This window comes from Amphiura filiformis, chromosome 12, assembly GCF_039555335.1.
Source record: "Amphiura filiformis chromosome 12, Afil_fr2py, whole genome shotgun sequence".
In the NCBI taxonomy this organism is placed as follows: domain Eukaryota; kingdom Metazoa; phylum Echinodermata; class Ophiuroidea; order Amphilepidida; family Amphiuridae; genus Amphiura; species Amphiura filiformis.
In genome coordinates, this window is record NC_092639.1 from 14977192 (window position 1) to 14999983 (window position 22792).

The window sequence follows — 22792 nt, forward strand, 5'->3', positions numbered from 1 at the left end:
CAGGTGATAATTGATGCAATAACATTAAAGCATCAATTAGCACCTGTCAAATTCTTGGCACTGATTAATTTGATAACCAGGCAGGTTTAGTTCACCCCAGAAGAACTGCTCTGGCGGGACTTCCCTTTTAAAGGAATAAGGAGATAATTAGTACAAATCAGGATACAAAGAAACAAAAGGTTGGAAAGGGAAAGTAGAAAAACAATGCTACATGTCTTTTGATGTTGTCATATCTGTAAGTGCAAATAAGCATGAAGGAATAAACAGGACTTACAAATCAGGGATTTTCCAGGTTTGGTAACTTGTGCTGAAATAATACTTGATGCGTTAAGTGACTTGCCTCAGTCTGTGCATGATATCGTAGTATATGATAACGTATTGATATTTATCAACTAAATATTCTTCTTTGTATATTTTATAGGATATTATCCGTTTAAAACGAACAATATGAAGAATTCCAGTTATCGCCGAGTGCTATTCATTGTCCAACTACTGTCAATGTACATGACAATTCAACTGGTGCAAGGGCAAACAGGTAAGCATGCTATACTAAGGTCTAGGTCATTACCCACTTTTTGTGTTTGCATAATTTATTTGACTTCGTGCATGTGAACACGGTGAATGTCAAACTTCCTAAACAAATTATTAATTTGTATATTTTAACAACCCGTTTGTAGGCTAATTAAAGCACATTACCAAAATCCAGACTAAAGTAGGCTAATTAAATTATAAAAGATGCTTTCCCAGCGAACTTCAAAACGTTTTAAACGAGTTATATTTTGGGTTTTGGTTTAAGTAAAAACGTTTTAATAACATTAAAATGTCGGGTTATATAAAGGTCATGAAAACGTTTTAAAACGTTTTGTATGAAAACACAGTACAACAATATCTTTAAAATGTTTTCAAAAAGGTAATGTTAACTATTGTTTGCAAACATTTTTTGCCACATATTTTGTCAACATTTAAAGAACATTATGTTCATATATTTGCAGTAGGCTATCGAAAAGTGTTTTTTAATGTTATGAAAACGTTTTATACCCTTTATATACCCTTTATATAACCCGACATTTAAACGTTTTCTGACAACCTTTTATAACCTTTTGCGAATGATGTCGAAAACGTTTTGTGTTTGCTGGGTTATTTATTAGTACTTTGTATGTTGTTTTTGATCTTTGAGAATCAAACGCATTATTATTAATATTTTACTACTCTAATATCAAACCGGTAAAAACAGCAGTCGAAATTGTTGTCGAAAAAATTAAACAATAAAAATTATATTATATTTCCAAGTGTAAAAAGTAGGAAAAAATTTCCGTATAAATATCCGACAAGTTATTTATACCAGTGACGAACAAGCATACGTACATGTATGTACATGGACACGTACATGTGGGTATGAACTTACAAGAGCTAAATTGTGGGAGTAAAATTACGCACAATGTTACAATATAAATAAATAAATAAATAAATAAATAAATGTAGATATTTATATAGTGCTTTATGCCGTAAACAGCCTCAAATCGCTTTACATTTATTCCGCCGTCATTAGAATATGTCGGAACCACGTTTGCAGCCTAAAAATGGTGCAGGGTTCATTAGTACAACGACTGTGACTATACCCCTAACAGCTTCCCATTGCACCTGGGTGGGGTGAGGAAAGCGAGGCAAAGCGTCTTGCCCAAGGGCGCAACACGGTGGTGGGACGGGGAATCGAACCCACGTACGTCGAGCAAGCTCTCAGATTATGAGTCCAAGGCCGTAACCACTGAGCCACCGTGCCCTGGGTATTGTATTTGCGGGCGTACATACACAGTTTAACTTCCTGCAAAGACCTTCTAACCTTAGTACTACGAAGAGGGATGTACTAAACCCCTATTCGCCGTAGAAGTGATGATGTAACATGATTAACTACCAAATAGGAATAGATTAAAACAATTTTTGAAAATATCACCCTGCACTACAAGCAGGTTGCATACATCCACTGTGTATGTCTGCAATCGTAAATTTTTCAAAGATACTAAGGAGCGATCGTTATTTATGGCAGGGGGAATGGGTAAATTTAGGGGGAACACGAAATTTTTTGTGGTCTTGAGGGGGGGAACCTGAAATTTTTAGTTGAACCAGGAGGGGGGATTGTTAAATTTTAAATGGAGAAAATTGGGAAAACAAAGGGGAACGCGAAAATTTTGAGCGAAGGCGAGGGGGGAACGCGAAATTTTTTCGTCAATATTTTTGCCAAAACACCCATTCCCCCCTGCCGTAAATAACGATCGGTCCCTAATCTTACAGGTGCGAGTGATCAGCATATTATGAATATTCTATAGAATTACGATCCATGTTTCTATGGTGTTTTAACCTACTGCTAGCTATGGTAGTTAATTCTGTTACATCATCACTTTTACGACGAATAGATATTTCATCCGGCATAAAAATAAAACAAAAAACAAAACAAAACAAAAAAACCCCCCTAAAAACGGGCGTTAACATGCGCCCAAACGACTTAAGCTAATCGTAGATCCATCCTTTGCGCTCAATTTATTGATAACATTGTTACCCCAGCACATAACCCGGGGGTAGGATCGACCATCAAAATGACACTAAGCTAATCGTAGATCCATCCTTTGCGCTCATTTTATTAATAACATTGTTACCCCAGCACTTAACCCAGGGGTAGGGTCAACCATCCAAAATGACACTAAGCTAATCGTAGATCCATCCTTTGCGCTCACTTTATTGATAACATTTTACCCCAACACATAACCCGGGGGTAGGATCGACCATCAAAATGACACTAAGCTAATCGTAGATCCATCCTTTGCGCTCATTTTATTGATAACATCATTTACCCCAACACATAACCCGGGGGTAGGATCGACCATCAAAATGACACTAAGCTAATCGTAGATCCATCCTTTGCGCTCATTTTATTGATAACATTTTACCCCAACACATAACCCGGGGGTAGGATCGACCATCAAAATGACACTAAGCTAATCGTAGATCCATCCTTTGCGCTCACTTTATTGATAACATTTTACCCCAACACATAACCCGGGGGTAGGATCGACCATCAAAATGACACTAAGCTAATCGTAGATCCATCCTTTGCGCTCACTTTATTGATAACATTTTACCCCAACACATAACCCGGGGTAGGATCGACCATCAAATATGACACTAAGCTAATCGTAGATCCATCCTTTGCGCTCACTTTATTGATAACATTTTACCCCAACACATAACCCGGGGTAGGATCGACCATCAAATATGACACTAAGCTAATCGTAGATCCATCCTTTGCGCTCATTTTATTGATAACATTTTACCCCAACACATAACCCGGGGGTAGGATCGACCATCAAAATGACACTAAGCTAATCGTAGATCCATCCTTTGCGCTCACTTTAGTGATAACATTTTACCCCAACACATAACCCGGGGTAGGATCGACCATCAAATATGACACTAAGCTAATCGTAGATCCATCCTTTGCGCTCACTTTATTGATAACATTTTACCCCAACACATAACCCGGGGGTAGGATCGACCATCAAATATGACACTAAGCTAATCGTAGATCCATCCTTTGCGCTCATTTTATTGATAACATTTTACCCCAACACATAACCCGGGGGTAGGATCGACCATCAAATATGACACTAAGCTAATCGTAGATCCATCCTTTGCGCTCAATTTATTGATAACATTGTTACCCCAGCACATAACCCGGGGGTAGGATCGACCATCAAAATGACACTAAGCTAATCGTAGATCCATCCTTTGCGCTCACTTTATTGATAACATTGTTACCCCAGCACATAACCCGGGGGTAGGATCGACCATCAAAATGACACTAAGCTAATCGTAGATCCATCCTTTGCGCTCATTTTATTGATAACATTTTACCCCAACACATAACCCGGGGGTAGGATCGACCATCAAATATGACACTAAGCTAATCGTAGATCCATCCTTTGCGCTCACTTTATTGATAACATTTTTAGTACATTACAAAAACTCCCTTCTTAGTTTGTGTTACAAAAATTGTTCAGCAGGATAAAGGTTAACACCTATAATTATAGGGGTATATATATAGTCTTAAAAAGACGCCTATATTGTTCTTTTTGCAATTACCCCCACAATGACGTTCCCTACTCAAATGTACACCTACAATAGACTTAAAATACAATGTCTACTCCCCTCCCTACCTCTTGTACGTACAGTTCCTTACACACAAAACAGTTACCATAGGGTATTAAATAAAAGGTACTAAATTTAATGCCCACGTGACCCATGTGCGCCGCCATACCAAGACCACCAAGTGATCAGTAGATGTGCTACAATGCTAAGAGACAAATATCATCAAAATTGCTGAAAATTTAAAAGGCAACGTAATTATACATTGGGGGATTCTGTTTTTAGTATGTTTTCAAAAACTAAATTTTGAAAGTTTTGACCGACGGAAAAAAAAGTTATCGACTGAAACTCAAATAATACTCCAAAGTTGCAAAAAAATGACAAATTTGCTAGAAAATTTGGACATACATCCCGCGTTTCCAATTGAAATACACAGGAAGACCACCCGCTGTGCCAAAGGTTACTTTTCCAGACATCCTGTCTAGACGCTGTAATCATGTAATGTCAGCGCCCATCTGATCACGTGGGCATTAAATTAAGTGCCTTTATTTAAATGCCATAAAGACGACTGCAAAACTCCCGCCAATGTAGCTGCACTGTAACGTTAAGTCAAAAAGGTCTAATTCGACTAATTTTCAACTAAAATTAGTCATACAAGATGTAATTTTTTTATTCAAGGAAGATAATGCTGACATTATGTATTTATAATGCTTAAAGAACAGTAATATCATTTCACAACATATTTCCCTTAAATATAATATTCAATTAGTAAAGAATAAGAAATTGCATGACTAATAACGGTGAATTTATGACTTCGCGGTTTATCGTGATTTAACTAGTCATTTTAGTTTAATTTGATTATTTATCAAAAATCTGATTTTTGACCCACTTTCGGTATTTCTTTTCCCTGATTTGCAGTCATGCAATTATACAAAGAAACATAAATTCACGCTAACACCCCCCCCCCCAATACCTACCCTCCCACACCGACCCCAGGTTCACAACCACATGCATTTTGATATTTTGACAACTATCTTTCCAGACACTGATCCACCTGTTTTCGAAAACTGTCCCGTAAATGTGGAACCATCACCAGGAACAGAATTATACCCTGGAACACAACCAATTAAAATCCCTGACGAGCCCTCAGTTTCAGACAACTCTGGGGAGATACTCAACGTCACAAGCAATGTACGTATGTATGGAGAAGAAGGTGACTTTCATGACTTCGAAGTTGGTGTAAGCAGGATATTCTATAACGCCTCAGATGCAGCGGGTAACATTGCTACATGTGAATATACTGTGGAAGTTAAACTAGGTAAGTGCTTTCCGACATTTATCGTTTAAAATTAGTTTCTTAAACATTTTAACATTGGGTGGTGCACTCCAATTTTAGGAGGTCAAGCTGTTCTTGTCAGGTCGAAGGGGGGGAGGGAGGGGGCAAGCATTTGCTGTCATTACTTGATCACTCTATTAAAAATTATTTGTGTTCAAATCATTCAACCTTGTAGAAGTATAGTAATCTGCCTAACTTCACCAATTTCAATTGCGAAAGTCCCACAATGTACCAAATGATAACCGAGGCATCACGGGTTTCTCAATCAATTGTCTTGTTAAAGCCATGTTCATGTCTTGTATGCTCAATAGCCTGTTTTTTTTCACGGGGAAACCCCGACTGATTTAAAGGCCTATTCAGTGATACCAGCGCACGAATTTGTAGCAAAAAACATGGGCAAATTTCTGTGCTTTACATCTGTGCTGCTTACAAAGATGCCACAATCTGATTATTTTTCCAATTTTCCGTTAGAGCAAATCACTGAATAGACCTTTAAGGTTAGCAACTATTTTAAACTGTTGCGAGTTGGTAGCTCAGAGCATCTTGCGAATGGTAGTGAGCTTTTGCAAAAATTGCATCAATCATTTCATAGTGAGTGTGTAGAAGAATTCAAATATCACAGATATACTTTTATAGGTCCTGTGGTTCTTGAGTTATGTTGTAAAGAGGGCTGAAATAACAACACTTTTGTAAATAAATCAAGCAAGTTTTCAAAGTATATGATTTGTAGAATGAACTTTTGCAAAACATCAAAGTATTATTATTGAATAATATATTGATTTAGATAATGAAAATCGATTATTTTGGTTGCTTCGACCAACAATACCTCGTTTACCCTAATTAGGTGCGCTTTGCTGAACCTGCAGATGACCTCACTACATAAGAACAGACAATATTTCCTTGAATTGGTCAAGGTGGCTCAAAAACAGGGTATAGCCCAAGCTACGCCCTAAACTGTTCCAGCATAAAAGGTTTTATACATAACTCTACATCTAAAATAACCTCGTTGAATCATGAGAACAAAATAACGTTCCTCAATAATTTGTGTCATGTTCTGATTCTATATACACTAGGAACCCACAAAGGCGAGAAAGTACCCATTTTTGGCGAGAAATGGCGAGGCTAGGCGAGAAAAGGCGAGGAAATGTGAGGTAGCCTATTAAAAAAGGCGAGGATGGCGAGCAGGCGGGTGGCAAACGTCAGTATCGTCCCTATTTTCTCTGCCTCTCCTCCCTTTCCCTTTTCTTTTTCGCTCTCCTTCCTTCCCTTTCCCTTCTCTTTCCCCTCTTCTTCCCATTTCTTCCTCTTTCTCCCTCTCCTCCCCCTTTCTCTTCTCTTTCTCCCTCTCCTTCCCCTTCTTTCTCTCTTTTCTCCCCTTCTTCTCGTCCCTATTTTCCGCTTCTTCGTCCCCATTTAAGGTGTCCGAGGGGGCAGTCTGCCCCCCCCCCCCCCTGCCACCCCGCTGGCTACGCTACTGATGGCGAGGATGAGATAACTAAATTAAGTCTTGCTCAGATCCTGGGCAAGTTTGGCGAGGAAAGGCGAGTAATGGCGAGGAAAGGCGAGAAAATGGCAAGGAAAGGCTATACATCAGACTAGCCACAGACATTTTGTCTAAAATATTAATAGCACGCAATCGACACTGTTGTTATCATGTTGACTTTGGTCATAACCAATTTTATTACACTCAGCCAGAGAGTCTAGGAAGGTTATGACAAATTTAGTCAACATGATAACAATAGTGTTAATTGAGTGCTACAAAATGTCTGTGGAAGGTCTGGATGTTTTGAATGTACCTCGCCTTTCCACGCCATTTCTCGCCTTTCCTCGCCAAACTTGCCCAGGATCTGAGCAAGACTTAATGTCTCCTCTGACGTTGATGCGGGATCCCGCTTTGTTAGAGTATTCAACCAGAACCAGAACCAGAAGTTATCTCAACCTCGCCATTCTTCGCCTTTTTTATTAGGCTACCTCGCCTTTTCTCGCCTAGCATCGCCATTTTCCGCCAAAAATGTGTACTTTCTCGCCGTTGTGGGGTCCTAGTGATAAAAAACAAAGTTGCACCAGCAATATTATGTCTTAAAATTTATTTTTGCTCTTTTCTAGCTCCCCCTATGAACTTATGGAACATCTCTATCAATGATTACAACGCATCATGCGTGACTCTAATTTGGTCACAATTAAACAGGGCGACACAATACATCATCAACTACTATCCCACCGCACCAGATTCCTCAGATGGCCCATCTATGGAGTCTGTTGCGGATGATGGGAATATCTTTGGAGTGTTTACAGTGTGCAACCTGTCAGCCGGGATGGAATATGTATTTGAAGTTGATTCAACTGGGACATCACATGAGACGTATCGGATCACCCAAAGAACAAGTAAGTTTATTGTGTTATCGATTTCAATCAGTAAAGCAGACATATTATTTTTTTCTTGTATGGAGTCTGGCAAACAAAAAAGTGATGCCTAATGAAATTAAAATTGGTTATGTGTAACGTACAATAGCACTGTGGCCAAATTGGCAATTTTCATTGTTCTTATGTGTTATGTGATACGGCTGAAAACCAAACATAGGCCTATAGTCATGGGTGAGGATAAGCTGGATATCATAATCAAGCAACTAAATGATCTGAAGGACATACCACAGAAACTGAACGAGGTAATAACGCGTTTTGATACCTTTAAGAAAGAAGTGAAAGAATGGAAGGACGGGATTGATGAGAGCTTACAACATGCACATGAAGAAATTAAAGAATTGAAAGCGAAATGTGAAGCTTTAAACAAGAATAAGTATGCCAGATACGATGATTTTGCCACACTGAGGGATGACATGTACAGGGAAAATCTGAAGCAAAGAATTGACAGTTATAAACACAATTTGATATTTTGTGGTATACAAAGGATGGAGAAAGAGAAATGGGAAACTGAGAATGCCCTGCGTGAGTTCTGGATTCAGTGTATGGGGTTTCCCTGAAAATTGGGCCCACTCTATCATATTACTTGACTGCCACCGATTACAAGCGCAGAAAGGAAGACATACCAATATCATAGCTAAATTTGCCCAAATGGGGGACCGTGATTTCATACTAAGCTACGCTAAGAACTTGAAGGAGTACAAAGTGACGACAAGAACAGGAAACAGGCAGCAATTCTTTGTTCAACAGCACTACCCGATGGAATTACAGGAGCAGAAAAGAGGACTTCTGCCGCTATTCAAGAAAGCTGGCCAAGCTAAGTTACCTAGGACCTTCCGAGTTATCGGCACAGAACTGGCATTGTTCATAAATAAACAAAGATTTCGCCCCGGAGATCAGTTCCTGGTTCACGTCCAATTCCTACCCATTTGAAATTTGCAGATGCCGCCAATTCCATGCCTGAAATGAATCAGAGTCAACGATCCACAGCCTCAAGTGTAGCTGGGGGCTCAGATACAGAGAATGAGTCGTCAATGGCAACACCATGTCCTCCACCAGGAAAACGTTCAAGAACCAGAGAACCAGAAGAAGACTCTCCAAGTCTGTTAACCACGTCAGCAATACCACCATAGGTTCTGATTCTGCATAGGTCCATATCTCTGCACATCTAACTTTACTTGAAAACGGACACCTCTAAGAGTCTAGGACTGTGATTCGGGTTTCGCATTCATAACCATTATAAAAACCTATTGATTCAATATTGCATAATTTTCAAGATTTAAATCAGGACTCCAACACTTATGCTTTATGCTCTTGTAGATTTAGTATACGGGGAAAAGGAACAAAATATTCAGAAATTATTCGAAATTAATAAATTGATATTTTGATTCCTACAAAGTCACATTTAACATGTGTATCAGGATATTGTTATAGTTTATTATAGGAATGTCAGTTTTCCGAGTTTAATTTGCTTTTTGGCCAAGATCTGGTAAAACAATCAACTTTGACAATCAAACAAAAGCAAAGAAAAAAAAATAAAGAAAAAAAAAAACATAAAGAAAAACTTTGAGTACGATTTGAAAATTGTTTGATTAATAAAAGTTAATCAAAATCAAAAATTTTCAAAAAAATTTAGATAATTGATTTCCTTCTCATTTTTGTTCCTTGAACAAAAAAAGAAGAAGAAGAAAGTGAAATTCAATAGAAAAATTATAATGTATTTAATTTCAATTCGTGTATTTATCCTTCTGTCGATTTTACGGAAGTGAAAACGCTTTTGTTTGTATTTATTAAACAATTATTTGTATCTAAAGAAGTATACTGCCTATATTATATAAAATATTAAATGATTGTCAATTTACTTTTGTTGGAAGCATGGAAGTATGTAGGCGCATATTGAGACGAAGCTTAACTTAGAATGATAAAAATTCTTGGGTATTATAATGGATGAAAATCTTTCTTTTAAATATCACATTGAAGCAATATCTAACAATATCTCTAAAAATGTAGGTATCATGTATAAGTTAAAATATTTTATTCCTAAAAGTATAATGTATTGTATATATTCTTCATTGATAATGCCGTATTTGAGTTATGGTATATTGATTTGGGGAAATACACATATGATTTATTTGGACAAATTACTCAAATTACAGAAAAGAGTCGTAAGAAACATTTGTAAGAGTGATTTTAGGGCTCATTCAGCGCCACTATTCAAGAGTCTAAAGATTCTCACTATCTCTGACATGTATAAATATTATCTTGGCATCTTTATGTATAAGCATTCTGTTAATTTATTACCAAAATTATTTGAATGTTATTTTATGAAAAGAAAAAATGTCCATACCATAAACACAAGACGAAAGAACGATTACCAGTTGGTTAGAAATAAAACGGCTTTCTCATCCAGAGGAATAAGATCATCAGGTCCCATTTTATGGAATAAAATATCTCATGAGACACAAAATTCTAATTCTACTAACATATTTAAATCCAAATATAAATCAGATTTAATAAGTCTCTATGAGTAAGGTACACATTTTCAAATCATTTAAAAATACTTCATATACTTCATATAATTATTCAAAAAAACTTAACAATACACAATTATTATGGCATGTTTTAAGTTATGTGATGGTAATTTCAATTGATTGTCGGCATAATTTTATGTGTTCTGTCCTTGTGTTCTCTCGTACTTTGGTTTAACATAGGTGTAATATAACGTAATGTAAGATGGAAGGTGTTGTCCACCTCTGGCCTCCATTGGCCTTTTGGACGGCTCCGCCATGCCAAATTAGCGACATATTAATTAACTTATTCACTTACTATTACTATTCTAAAAATAATCAATGAAATAATCAATGAAATGTATGTAATGTTATGTATGTATTACTTTGGCATGGAAATAAAATATCTATCTTTGTAAACATGGTAAAAGCGATTAAAATCATGAAAATGGCAACAAGCAAATATGAAGATATAGGTCTTGAATGAACTACTTGAACATGTCACTTGATTTTGTCATATTGTACAAGTACCGTAGAATTCCATGTACAAGCATACAGTATATAATGCCTCAAAATGTGTGGAATGTTTTTGACCCTTATTTTCGCATCATCCTATTGCCTTAAAGAACCAATGGCTCCACAAGATATTACAACGATTAGCAGTGATCCAACCAGCATCGGCATCTCTTGGACATATCCCGAATCGTCCACAGTGGACCAATACCACGTATTCTACCATCAAGACGGCAATGACGATGCAGTAGTAGATCTTGGTTTTGTACCTAAACAAAAGAGAAGTTACACCTTTGAAGGGCTTCATCCATCGGTTACGTATGTGTTCTATGTTGAAGCTATTATGGCATCAGGTGACACACGAACATCCAATGTGGCTTCCCATACAGAAACTACCGGTGAGTCATTGGTTTATTGCAATAATGATAAAAGGTTTCCTTTCAAAGCTTTTCAAGTAGTTACGTCTAATTCCTTGTATAAGTTCACCAGGACTGCTATATTTCATATTAGGTAACTAGTATTTTACAAGTCCAATAATTTTCTCAAATGACGTTTTAAACATTTCATCTTCCGAGCGGAAGATTTCATCAGTATGCGTCGGTCTAGCCACTGCACCTCCTGTGACAATCCTCCTACTCTAATCCCCAGAGTTAGTATTCCAGACGATAAGCTACTACAAGGAACACCACACTCTGGGAATTAGAGTAGGATGGTTACCACAGGAGGTGTAGTGGCTAGATCCACGCATTACTGATGAAATTTTCCGCTCGGAAGATGAAATGTTTAAAACGTGGTTTGAGAAAATTATTGGACTTGTAAAATACTAGTTACCTATTGACAGCACTGGTACCATAGTGTAGACACAAAGTAGCTGGGCAGAAGTGTACCGCTGAGGTTGGTAGCAATAGAAATCTGGTAGTATCCCAGCAAACACAAAACCTTTTTGACATAATTCGCGAAAGGTTAGAAAAGGTTGCCAGAAAGCGGGTTATATAGAGGGTATATAAAGGGTATAAAACGTTTTCATAACATTCAAAAATGTTTTGTGATAACTATCTGTAAATATTCTAACATAATGTTATTTAAGCGTTGACAAAATATTTGGCAAAAAATGTTTGCAAAAAATATTTTACAATAACATTTTGAAAACATTTTAAAAATATTTTTGTAGTGTGTTTTCATACAAAACATTTTAAAACGTTTCCTTGACCTTTATATAACCCAACATTTAATGTTATTAAAACATTTTAAACCAAAACCAAAATCCAAAATATAACCTGTATAAAACGTTTTAAAAACGTTTTGTGTTTGCTGAAATACTCTGTCTAGTTACACGCAGTATGGAAAACGCATGGAGGTCAGACTTCTATCCAGATATAATCTGCATTAAAATATTCATCCAATAATATTTCATAAGCAAAAAATAAGATCGTGAGGTTAACGATGGACTGTGTCATTAAGCGAAGCGAAAACGGCCATTCCATCGTTCGTTCGAAACTGGTGAGACGTTTCTCATTTCTTACTTTGGAAAGGACATTAACCATTGTTAACATTATGTACACTAACAGATTTCTATTGCTTCCTACCCTTTTAAAGGTACACTGTTGCCCAGCTACTTTGTGGCTACTCTAGAGTATCACTCAGTGCAGCATCAATCCAGTATCAGTGTGTGTGCTGTACCTGCGATTCCGATGTGTGCACTCTAGATAAGAGTACCCACACAGGTACTCTAGAGTACCAATGAAGTAGCTGGGAAGCAACAATAGGAATCTTGTAGTGTATTTGATTGGTGAAAATAACCAAACCTTGACAGTGTATGGTGAAATAAGTTGAACTAAAAATTCTTTTTAAATACTAAGTACATTGTGAACTGCAATACTTGTTTCATTTGAGATACAATTCCATCTGATACATTTATAGTGGTTACAAATTTCACTGAATCCACTATAACAGTGGCTTGGATAGACATGCTAGACTCCGACCACTTCTATTATCATAATAAGATATATACACTGACTAATAATGAGTATTTCCACATGTTTCCTTCCAGACACAATTCCATCTGATACATTTATAGTGGTTACAAATTTCACTGAAACTACTATAACAGTGGCTTGGATAGACATGGTAGACTCCGACATTACAGATACAATTGTATTATCTATTGGTACTACGGACCCAGACCTCCAGTTATTTGAGTGCCACCCGCTAATGCCCACATTACCCAAATACGAATCCACATACGAATTTATTGATCTCAAAGTATCTACTGAGTACAAGATAATACTGACACGAAATGGTGAAAATGCCGTTCATAAGACTGTCACTAAAAAAACCCGTGAGTACAAGTTTCTACATATTATTCAAATACACATATCTCTACATTTTACTTAGCACTTGTAAATACCCATAATATCTTATAATTCGTTGCTATTTTACTAAATTAAGGTGGTACTACACCCCCTGATAAATGTTGTGACTAATTTGGCAATGTTCTCAAAAAATAACTACACACTGGTAAAAAAAGTTATGTATATTATAGGGGCAAGGAATCCAATTACTTCACTGAAATTTCAGTGGTTCAAGACAAGTGGTTTATTATATGTTAAGAAATGAGGTACATTCCAGCGGTATCTCTTTTCGTATCATAAATAACGTACCGCTTGTCTTGAGTCACTGAAATGCCAGTGTAGTAACTGGATTCATTACCCTATAATATACATAACTTTTGTTACCAGTGTGTTATTATTTTTTGAGAAAGATGTAAAAATAGTCACAAATTTATCAAGGGGTGTAGTACCCTCTTAAAATTGCATCGTTTCTGGACAATATGTGTGGGGAAAAAGTGATTATTTCTATTGTATTTCTTACTCTTGTTTCAGTAGACATTATTCATGTTATTCAGTCTACATTTGTTTGGTTATACTTATAAAAATGAATTTCTGATAATTGTAATTCTCTGATTTGTTTCTTATCCATATTTAGGTCCAGAACGCATACACGATTTAGAGGTTCGTGACTTAAACGAGTCAGCAATAAAACTCTCGTGGGAAGACGATAAAAATATTGGCAACTATCGTATCCTACTATCTCCTTCGCCAAATGGCGATGAACCGCAGAATGTAACGAGAAAGGAAGAGATAACAATATCAGGCTTGACACAAGCAACAGATTATTACGTACAAGTTGTCAGTGACAAAGATGGCGTTTTAAGTGTGCCAGTCAGAAGATTATTCAGGAAAGGTGAAAATCCGGGCCCTCCAGATGAGGAAGATCCAAGTGAGTATATTACGTTTTGCACAGTAATACAGTAACGTAAAATACCATTCACGTCTGTCCGTGAATATGGTCCTATATCTACATGCTCTAAGCATCAAGTATTTTTCAGATGGAGTCTTCGTTTAGAAATCCTAAAAAAGGAGTATGAACTGTTCCTCAGAGTATCCAGTGGTTCCTTTTAAGAATCACGTAGGATTCACTGTGGTCCTTTTAAGAATCATTTAGGATTCACTGTGGTCCTTTTAAGAATCATGTAGGATTCACTGTGATCCTTTTAAGAATCGTGTAGGATTCACTGTGATCCTTTTAAGAATCATGTAGGATTCACTGTGGTCCGTTTAAGAATTATTTAGGATTCACTGTGGTCCTTTTAAGAATCATGTAGGATTCACTGTGGTCCTTTTAAGAATCGTGTAGAATTCACTGTGGTCATTTTAAGAATCATTTAGGATTCACTGTGGTCCTTTTAAGAATCATTTAGGATTCACTGTGGTCCTTTTAATAATCATGTAGGATTCACTGTAGTCCTTTTAAGAATCATTTATGATTCACTGTGGTCCTTTTATTTAGATTCACTGTGGTCCTTTTAAGAATCATGTAGGATTCACTGTGGTCCTTTTAAGAATCATTTAGGATTCACTATGGGAGCCAAATGAAGAACCTTTTTGGTTCTTTCTCTGCTAAGAGAATGAGGGATAATCTGATACATAAACAGTAGTCGTCAATAATGCAGTTTTAAGGTTAGAAACTATTTTAAACTGTTGCGATTTGGTAGTTCACAGCCCGGGGGGGGGGGGGTTCTTCGAAAAATTTTGTACGGGGGTGTGCCACGCAGACTTTCAGATGCTGACTTTCTCTATACCTACTTTTTGCTGTTTTTGCTACCTATCAGTATACCAATTTTCAAGAAAAAGCACCCAAAAAGCACCCAAATTTGCCATAATTGGGCGCTTTAAAGGCACTTTTTCCAAAATGCGCCCAATTGGGCGCATTGGTCTCCACTGAAAACCCACCCATCGATATACCAGAATCGCTGAAAAGGTACCCCAAAACCGTGGCACATCCCCGTATACCTTCAACCAGGAAGAACCCCCCGGGTTCACAGCATCTTGCGAATTGAAGTGAGCTTTGGCAAAAATTGCATTGATCATTTGATAGCGAGCATGTAGAAGAATTCAAATATCACACATATACTTTATAGGTCCTGTGGCTCTTGAGTTATGTTATAAAGTGGGTTGAAACAACAACACTTTTGTAAAACGTACATAACTCATTAACAACAATAAATCAAGCACGTTTTCAAAGTATATGATTTGTAGAATGAACTTTTGCAAAACATCAAAATGTTATTTTTCAATAATATATTGATTTAAATAATGAAAATCGTTAAGTTCTCTCTCTTTAAAGTACAATGTTTATCGCTCATCGCTTAAAATTTAACCACTATGATTGAACTAACTGTATCTTTTACACATAATGTTTCATTGTTTTGATAGGTTTATTCCTGGTGTATATGGTTGCCGCCGGAGCTGGTATGTTTGTGTTCATTCTGCTGGTCGTAATCTGTGGCTTGCTTTGCCTTATTCCTTGTGAGGTTCGTATATTACATAAGTTTGCTGATGCTGTTAACGTTTTGATAATTTTGCATCATCATCATCATCATCATCATCATCATCATCATCATCATCATCATCAACAATAACAAAAACAAACTTAAGGTGGTACTACACCCCTTGAGAAATTTGTGAATATTTTTGCATTTTTCTCAAAAAGTAATAACACACTGGTAACAAAAGTTATGTATATTATAGGAGCAAGGAATCCAGTTACTACACTTGAATTTCAGTGACTCAATACACGCGGTACGTTATTTATGATAAAAAAGAGATACCGCTGGAATGTACATTTCTTAACATAAATGAACCACTTGTCTTGAATCACTGAAATTTCAGTGAAGTAATTGGATTCCTTGTCCCTATAGTATAATATACATAACTTTTGTTACCAGTCTGTTATTTTTGAGAAAAATGCAAAATTAGTCACAAAATTTATCAGGGGATGTAGTACCACCATAACAACAAGAACTTATACATGTTATATTATTCTATCCTTGCAGGAGGAAATTCCACCTTTACCACCACCGTCGTCCTACCCAGGTAGCCGAGAGAATACGGTTGAAAGACCCCCGGAAAGACCCTTTTCACAGGTATGTGATATTGGTTCAATAATTAAGTATGCACCTAATAATTATAAACATCTCAAAAAAGTAACTAACCCCCCTTAAATAATGACCATTATTCAAAAACGGAATATTGTATTACAAATCTGTAAAATGCATTGGAAGCAGAATATATTTCTGCGCATTTTAACACCTCATTTGATACGATAGCCCAGAAAGCAATAAAACACCGGTCAATTTAATGTAGTGACGTCCAGATTTGAAAGTTGCACTTACAACAATACAAAAACACTCAGATATCATTACACAGATTTCCTTCCATTATACTGAATACAAATCAATAGAATTTACTGCAACTTTCAAATCTTGGGTTACCTTGATTTAAAATGTACGCTGCGATGTCAATATTTAGACAATTGCTACAAATGAGGTGTCAAAATGCACAGAAATAAATTCTGCTTCCAACGCATTTTACAAATTTGTAATACAATCTCCCGTTTTTGCATAATGGCCATTATTTAAGGGGGGGATAGTTACTTTTTGAGATGTTTATTAGTCTTACCACTATAACACAAATACACACTAACCCTTACACACCTAACTGTAATAGAGTCATACTAATTAAATTACAGATATCGTTTTTCATTTAATGAACAGATGAAATAAACTATCCTTTCTCCCGCCCTTTCTGCACAGACGGCAATACAAACACTTCAACTGCAATCGGAGGTCCCGGGTTCAACCATCTCTAAATTCCACCCACTGATTGCTCTTACCTTTATACTTTTATATCAAGTCTTTACCAAACCCATGAAGACAAACCCGGGGGGGGGGGGCACTCCAACTTTGGAGGTGACACGTATGTAGGGCTGTTAAGACCCCCTTTTTCAGCATCGCTGTCACCCAAAGACCCCATATTTTTACGAACACATGCTCTGTCACCCGATGACCCCCCTATTTTTTCATTTGATCTGTCACCCAAAGATCCTTACAAGTTCAATTTGAACAGCAACTTTCATTTATCACTGATTTTGTTACTTATTTTGAAAAAAAAAGAAGAAGAAATTTGAAGCCATTTAGCACTAGAAATTCGATTTTCGAGGTTTCTGTGGCGCTGTTTCAGTTCTCACCCAAAGATTCCATTTAAAAAAGGTCGCGTTCTTACCCAGTGACCCCATATTTTTTACATTTTGCTCTCACCGAATGCCAAAAATCAAGCTCTCACCCAATGACCCCATATTTTTTACATTTTGCTCTCACCGAATGCCCCTTAGTGCGAAAGTGCTAGCCCTACACTTATATCCATTTCAAATTGAAGTACCCCCCCGGAAGACAAATCAGTCCACTTCTATTGACGGAGAGATGAACCCGGGACCTCTCGATTGCAGCTGGAAGTGTTTGTATTGACTGTATAATGCAGAAAGGGCGGGAGAAAGGGTAGTTTACTTCTTTAAATGAAAATGATATACTTTAATTAGCGTTGGGTTAGATACTCTATATAAGCCCAATCGCCATTATAACTTCAGGTTTTTGAGAGCAGTTTTTGGACACTTTGACCTCTGACATATCGGGGAAATTGCTGTAATTATTATTAATTTATTTATTATTATCATAATGTTATCATTAAATATATTTAAATAATTAATTTATTCAATAATAATGTTTTTTTGGGTTTGTTTTCATTCTTGTAAAAACATTTTAGATTATGTTTTGTACGCACAAAAACCATTTTTTAATAGGTCAGAGGGCAGAGTGTCCCAAAACTGCAAAAACTGTCCCACAATACATTGCAAACTTCCAATGCCGATTTGGTTTATACTTTCCTTATTGTTTTGGACAATGTAGTTATACCTAATAATGAGCTTGGTAAAATCCTGATCTGGTTCGAGGCTGGACCGCTATATCTCAAACGCACGTTCAATCTATTTATTCTGAATCAAGTTTGCACCTTACACGTTTTCTTCAACAGCAGATCCGCCCTGTCAGTATACGAATGACCGAACGAAAACCCGAAGATTTTAATTCGATTCAACACGATGGAGCCGATAGTGATTATGCAAGCATGATAGGTACCTATGGAACCTACAAAAATATGTTTGGAAAGACAATTAAACCCAGAGGATACTCTCTGTACAGAAAAAGATCTACACGTAATTCCAGGTAAGACTAATAAATAAATAAATAAATAAATTTCGGTGTTTTATATAGCGCTGTAATTTCGCTGCCATGGAACTACATGGAACAATAATTGTGCCATTCGCGAAACGATGCACAAGCGTGGCCGTACATCACGAATGAGCCGTAAAGTCGGCAAATTGTATTCTGAGTTACAGTGTAAAATGTGCGTGAAGGTCGTATTCATAGGTACCTCAATTTAGTGCGACATGTATCTCATTTGATAGCGCCAGTCAAACACTTTTTAAACCAATCAATAATCCTATTGCTGAAGATGATAATACGCTTCTACCTATTTCTATAGAATCCTTAAATAGCTCTAGTCTTTGTTTGTTTTGGCTAAATCTTGTTCAAGTGGTCGGTTTGTCTATGTATATATAACCAACAATTAACAACGAGAGGACATTCCTGAACCTCGTGGATGATTTAAAATCCCCGCCAAGGCTGCATCATTTCACACTTCAGGTGGGACGGGTACTCAGCTAAGGCTGAGGTGTAGGAATGGTTGAAATTGGATTCGTCTATACCGCACATCGACATCGCCTGGTAAATAATTACATTATACATCAGGGAAACTAAATCAATACCCGGAATCGATACACGTGTATGTGCTATAAACGATTTGATATTCAGACGATAAATCTTTGGATACCGGGGTAGAAAATGATGAATATCTCCCGTAATTTTTGCTTTCTAAAGAAGCCAATTTTAAGGCTTGCACTTGAATATATGTGTTGAAAGAACATGATAATCGTTACCGAGCGTATTGACAAACAACCGTGCGTTTTGAAATCAAAAACTGACAAAAATTAAGATTTTATATGTGCAGAACAGAAAAAAATGACAGCTGCCCTCATTCGTAAACAATCGGAGTAACGATACATATCACGTTACAAGCGCAATATGGACCACTGGTGGAGGCAGTCTAATATAGATGACGTACCAGGCTCACTGAGATCTACAGAGGTCAGTCACCGGGTTATTGCCAATAGCCTTAGTCGGATGTCCCTCGGCCCATTATGCGTCTCAAACCTATTAAACAGGTCGGAACAAAATGCGTGGCTATTGAAGAACAATTCGATCTACCATCATGGCGATTTCTGCCATGAAGATATCGGGGCGATGACAATGTGTACCAGTCAGTCGCTCGGGTACTATTGTTACCATGCGTATGTAAATAACAAGCATTTAATACAGTGCTTCTGTATCGTTTTTCTGTTATTTTGTCCAGACAAGAACCGAGCCAAGAACCTGAAGATCAAGCTGATAGCGTGAGTTACGATAGCGTACCAGATCGGCCAGAGGAGGAATTTCGATACCCTGGCGGCGTCAGCCATACTAACCATGCAATCACTTCAAGCTTTGAGGCACTCAGTCAATATACTGGTAATAATCGCTTGAGTCAGAGTAATACCACCATGTAAAGTGATGAATAGGTCACTGCGGTTGGGCCATTTATTGACCCGGGTGACCCAGGTTAGGTGACTAGATGACCCGGGTGACCCAGGTCAGGTGACCAGATGACCCGGGTAACCTAGGTGACAAAGGTGAAAAGTGTTCAGTACCCATTATAATGGAAGACAGAGATAAAAAAAAAAAAAGACTAGTTTACGTCTAACGTCATCTGTCAATTAAACTCGAGCACGGTTTGTTTACAAGTGTCGTGATGATGACTTGCTGAACGCGGCGGTATAACCGGGCGCCTTATTGTTAATTTTCCACCTTAATACATACAAACCATCTCAATAGTTAGGTCTTTATAGTAGGAAACTTTCTTTCGCGAAGGCACCATGTCAACAATGCCTAGAAAAGTTGCTTTTTGCCCAAAGTACGTAATGTTTCGCCATTTTCTGCTATTCCTTTTCTCCGATCTGCACCAGATAAATAGGCCTTCCTTTTACGCGTTAATAGTATTAACCTGTGTGAACCAATCAAGGATAGTAATTGATAGTGACATCAGACGCGATAAAATCGTTTTATCTGTGTCTTTCATTATAGTTATGTAGGTGTTATCTATATATGGTTAAATTATGCAGTGAGGATGGGCGCATCGATGATACAACATCATGGATCCAATCACAAAGGTTTTTTTGGATTTACCCAAAAGATCAATTGACCTTTTCAGTAAATCCCACATTAAACCTTAAATCGTTTATAAAACATAGTTACTGCGCATTGCAACGCCGCGGCGTGACGTAAAATGACGAGTTCTCAGGTGTACTGGCAAAAGCTTAAGGGATTTACCGAAAAGGTCAATGGCAGATTCAAATTTAGACAATAATATATGTAACTTTTATGCATCATGTACTATCGAAGCCTAAATTATCGCAAACTGAGGGTTTAATTAATTTCATTACTTAGCACACTGAAATTGCTTGCAATTAACAGTATGTCCAACTGTTATTGTGCAGCACTGAAGAAGGGAAAAAACATCAGTACTACTGTCTGTGATATATTTTGTACTATTAAACCATTGCTGTGACGTCAGTCTATTCAATAAACTGTAGATTATTATTCAAGAATCAACAGTTCTTCGTGTATTCTCCTTAACAGATTGTATATATAGATTAAAATGCAATAATGTAAATATATGTACATTAACGGATACTATCATTAAAACCTTTATAAAATAAGGTTGATATATTTTCTCAAAGTCGTTTAAAAACAAAAACTCGCATAGTATTACATAACTGTTCACTAAGGGCATTATACAAAGTAGATTATACTCATATGTATTATGAGGCTGAAAAACAGATCATTGCCATGGGTGTGGTTGTCCATGACTGGTGTGTCAATTAACATTGCTAGTCTTGAACAACACGCCCATTATTTCTGGAAATGATATTTTTTTAACCGTTTTGCTTAAGCTTGCATTATACGAAGAGCAAAATTAAATTGTTTGCACCAACCAAAAGCCAGCATTATCAAATCAATACAGAATTGATCTCAATTGAAATCTGTATTTGAAGTGGTTTGGTAGTTGTGACCATTGTTATTAAAATGAATGATGAATAATGCAGAAAGTTGTCAACGTGTGGACTACGATCTGTTTCAAAACCATGAATGTGTGTAAGCAACATTTGAAGGACCTAATGTGGCCAGTTGGTACTCCCCATTATGGGTAGGTCATAGTAAGGCTTTACACAACTAGCCTCTTGACTTGTAATGATTACCGCAGGTTAGCTGCGAAGCTCCCCTGGTCAGGTAGTATCAAAGGGGTTCTTGCCTAGTAGCTAATTTGCATGGACCGTTGAGCGTTTTTTGGTTGTGTAAGGTTAAAGACATTCTTATGCGTTAGAATTATGAAATGGTGCTCCTGAAAAAGAAGGGATCAATGACAATGGCGGGTAGCTTATAATTGAAGACCGAATTAAAAAAAAAAGACTAGTTTGCGTATCACGTTCTGTCAACCAGACCAAAAATGCCGTACTGCGCAGGTCAGCGACCAATCACGTCGCGGCGCCTTTGCACTGATGTCAGACGCAAACTAGTTTTTTGATTCGGTCTTCAATTATACCTTTCGACATTGTCTGTGAACTGAATCAATGGTATTAGGCTACATTTGCATTATAGTTGTGAATTTGTGATACATATTCCTACCCCTTATTCCGAAGAGGCGTTATTCCGAATTGAGCAAACGCCTAAGCATTGCCACAACCCTAACACTAACACATACCTTGTATTCAAATCCAAAGTTTTGGAATAACGCCCCTTCGGAACAACGAACCGACCACGTGACATTTTACCTCCAATAAACCACTAATAATAGCAACTTTGTAGCCATAATTTGTCTATGTTGTAAAATATGTAAAGCTATTCTATTTTTATTGTATCGTTTACTTGAAATAAAAATGAAGAACAAAATTAACTTTCTTTACGTTATACCTGTATTTAATCATGCCATTGTGATTTTATAAATAATTGACTGATGTGTGTGGGGTCGGGTGCTCCTGTATTCGCACGTGGGTGGTGTGGGCTAGGATGTGGGTATGTGGGGAATATATAGTTGTGATGTGGGGTGGGTGGGGTGTGTGTGTTGTAGGGGTGCATTTGTCAGAATAAACTTGAGATGCCCGAACTTTCAAAGCTTACATTCTTTATGTTTGTATGCACTTAAATTTTCACTATTTTTTAGCTTTAATCACACAATTATCCCCAGACACTGAAATGACGAAACACTGACACCGAATTTTGTGCCTCTTGTCAGCCATTCAGAAAGAACGCATAATTTATTCAAGCAATGCT

At 37.1% G+C, this 22792-nt stretch overlaps 1 protein-coding gene across 3 annotated transcripts in view; it reads left to right on the forward strand.

Annotated features, from left to right (window-relative positions):
- Positions 1-20686, forward strand: part of LOC140165841 (fibronectin-like) — a 33032-nt gene extending 12346 nt beyond the window's left edge. Inside the window, exons 2-12 of one of the 3 annotated variants that reach the window (XR_011860773.1) lie at positions 422-535; positions 5180-5455; positions 7580-7858; positions 11028-11312; positions 12965-13252; positions 13900-14193; positions 15690-15787; positions 16310-16399; positions 18342-18532; positions 19779-20028; positions 20060-20686. Coding sequence is in view for 2 of the 3 variants with exons in the window: in XM_072189165.1 (XP_072045266.1) it covers positions 448-535; positions 5180-5455; positions 7580-7858; positions 11028-11312; positions 12965-13252; positions 13900-14193; positions 15690-15787; positions 16310-16399; positions 18342-18532; positions 19779-19971 (2082 nt within the window). In the remaining variant the exon portion in view is untranslated. Of the gene's footprint in view, positions 1-421; positions 536-5179; positions 5456-7579; positions 7859-11027; positions 11313-12964; positions 13253-13899; positions 14194-15689; positions 15788-16309; positions 16400-18341; positions 18533-19778 lie in introns of all 3 variants that reach the window. The other 2 variants (XM_072189166.1, XM_072189165.1) reach the window with 2 other exon arrangements.
- Positions 20687-22792: the final 2106 nt, after the last annotated feature.